The sequence below is a fragment of the Octopus bimaculoides genome, chromosome 20 (assembly GCF_001194135.2).
Source record: "Octopus bimaculoides isolate UCB-OBI-ISO-001 chromosome 20, ASM119413v2, whole genome shotgun sequence".
Classification (NCBI taxonomy): Eukaryota; Metazoa; Mollusca; class Cephalopoda; order Octopoda; family Octopodidae; genus Octopus; species Octopus bimaculoides.
The window spans coordinates 24,070,793-24,073,289 of NC_069000.1; the positions used below are offsets into that span (position 1 = coordinate 24,070,793).

The 2,497-nt window shown below is 39.0% G+C and overlaps 1 protein-coding gene across 1 annotated transcript; it reads left to right on the forward strand.

Moving 5' to 3' along the window:
• Positions 1-1,441: 1,441 nt before the first annotated feature.
• On the forward strand, positions 1,442-2,278 carry LOC106879442 (uncharacterized). The gene has a single exon (XM_014928995.1). The coding sequence runs from the start codon at positions 1,442-1,444 to the stop codon at positions 2,276-2,278; it is 837 nt and encodes a 278-aa protein (XP_014784481.1).
• Positions 2,279-2,497: the final 219 nt, after the last annotated feature.

A 2,497-nucleotide genomic window follows, 5' to 3' on the forward strand; every position in this document is an offset into this window, starting at 1 on the left:
GAAATGATGTTTTTTATGTGCCACCCGCACAAGCCAGTCCAGGGGCACTGGCAACGATCTCACTCAAAAATCCTACGGGAGCCAGTCAGGCGGTACTGGCAACGGCCACGCTCAAAATGGTGCATCTCATGTGCCACCCGCACAAGAGCCAGTCCAGGGGCACTGGCAATGATCTTACTTGGCTTGCCGGGTCTTCTCACGCACAGCACATTTCCAAAGGTCTCGGTCAGTAGTCATCGCCGAATTTCAACTCTGTCTGTTTTTTTAATGTTTTATTTGTATTCTTATAATATTAATGTAGGATATAGAATATGGAGTATAAAGTATGTATAGTAAAATGAAATGAAGTATTGATTGTCTTATTGAATAAATGAAATATTGAATATTAAATATTAAAGGACTAGTATACTTTCTTGCATTTTAGCAATCTTCAAGGTCCCATGTTGTGACAGGAATGCTTCAACTGTAGTTGACTGGCTGTCTTTTGTCCTTTATATACATTCATGTGGACAGTAGTAGTAGTTGTTTGGCTATTTTTAGAGATGATGCCAAACCATTTTTCAATGTTTACTTTTAGAAATGATGACAGCAGCACTTTTGAGAGATTTTTTGTGTTTTAGTTATAAGGATAAGATTTTTAAACTCCAAATAAGATTAATTTAATCATTGTTTGTTAAGCTTGGGTTTGAATTTCTTAATAAAGTCCTTTTCTCTCAATTTCATTCAGGTTGTAAAGTTTATGAAATGGAAATATCATAAAAGTTTTTCGACCACATGTTGCCAGATGGTTACTCAGTGGTATTTGGCAGATTTCTGGATTTTTTATTTGTTGTCGATGAACACGTGAGCGTTCTGATAGTGTATTACCTGTCTGGCCAATGTACAGTTCATCACAATTTGGGTATTTGATGCAGTAGATTAAATTTCTGCTTTTGCAGTTCATGTTCGCGCTTGTGAATAATTTCCCTGTTTTTGTGTTCATATATGGGCTGGTATGAATTAATTGGCATGTACCGCATCGGCTATCATTGCATTTAGACAGTGAATGGTTGATTTTTGTTGCTAAGGTCAAACCTTGCCTTTGTTAGTAACTTTTTCAAGCTTTTAGGCTGTCTTTTACTGAGAGTTATAGTTTGGTCTGCAATGATATTTCTCAATTCCTTACTTTTTGCAATGATTGGTAGGTTTGCTTTAGCGATATTGAAGATGTTCTGGTGGCATGGATTGTGTGTCACTATAAATGGTATAATTTGTTCTTGCTTTTCTCTTCTTTGCGGTGTCCTCAGTTGTTGTGTGGGTATTTTCATAGCCCACTGAATACCATTTTCTATAAGCAGTGATGGGTATTTTTGTTTGAGCAGAAATTCTTTCAGTTCCATCAGACGCTGATTTCTGATCTTTAGATCCTCTACAATGGTACAGATTCTTCTGGCTAAGCAGTATGGGATGTTACGTTTTGTATGCGGACCTCCACATCAACCAAAACCTGCAAGATATTCATCACATGTTCAACAGCTACGTTATATGCTTCAAGTATGCATTGGCAGCAGCTCCTTCATCAAATTTCAATGTTGTCATAGATGCCTCAAAAAGTCCATTGGGCGAACATTCTGGATGCTTCAACTTACCTACATGCAACGAAATAACTGTCCTTCTTCACGGTAATCAATATAACCACCGAGACATTGTCCTTAAACGCAGAGACAACACTCTTCACAGTATATGCAAGACGCACAGATCTTATGACGCCTTGCAATACCCATTGCTCTTTGTGAGAGGAGAGGACAGCTACCAGTTTGGAATTCATCAGCACAAATCAGACAATTTGGATTGTGTAACCAACAAAACGGTTTCTTGCATGAATTTTTACTTTTATCACTTCATGGTTTGTGACAACTCCTTCAACCATATGCACTGCTCAGGAGAACTTTTTCATCAGTTTGTCGTGGATGTGTGCGCTAAAATGGAGTCAGAGAGGCTCTGTTTTATCCAAACACACCAGAAGCAGTTGTGTTCGAACAGCCACATTTATCTGCGAGATGCCCTCATCAATTACCCAGCACCAGATAGCGTAGGCAGACTCTGCATTCTGCCATCCTCCTTCACTAGAAGTCCATGGTATTTGCATGAGAGAACACAAGATGCTATGACTTATGTCCGTCATTACGGCAGGCCTGATGTGTTCATTACATTCACCTGCAATCCTACGTGGAAAGAGATCAAAGCTGAATTGTTTCCAGGCCAGCATGCGAAAGACCATCATGAACTCCTAGCATGAGTCTTCTGGTTGAATCTTATCAAACAAATGGAGCTTCTTAAGGGAGGGCAAATATTTGGCCCCATTAGATGTGATATGTATACTGTTGAATGGCAAAAGAGAGGCCTACCACATGTTCACATTCTAATCTGGCTCTTTGTAAAAATACCTCCCAACAATACAAACAAGATTATCTCTGCCGAAATTCCAAACTCATCTACTGACAGATATCTCTTTGAA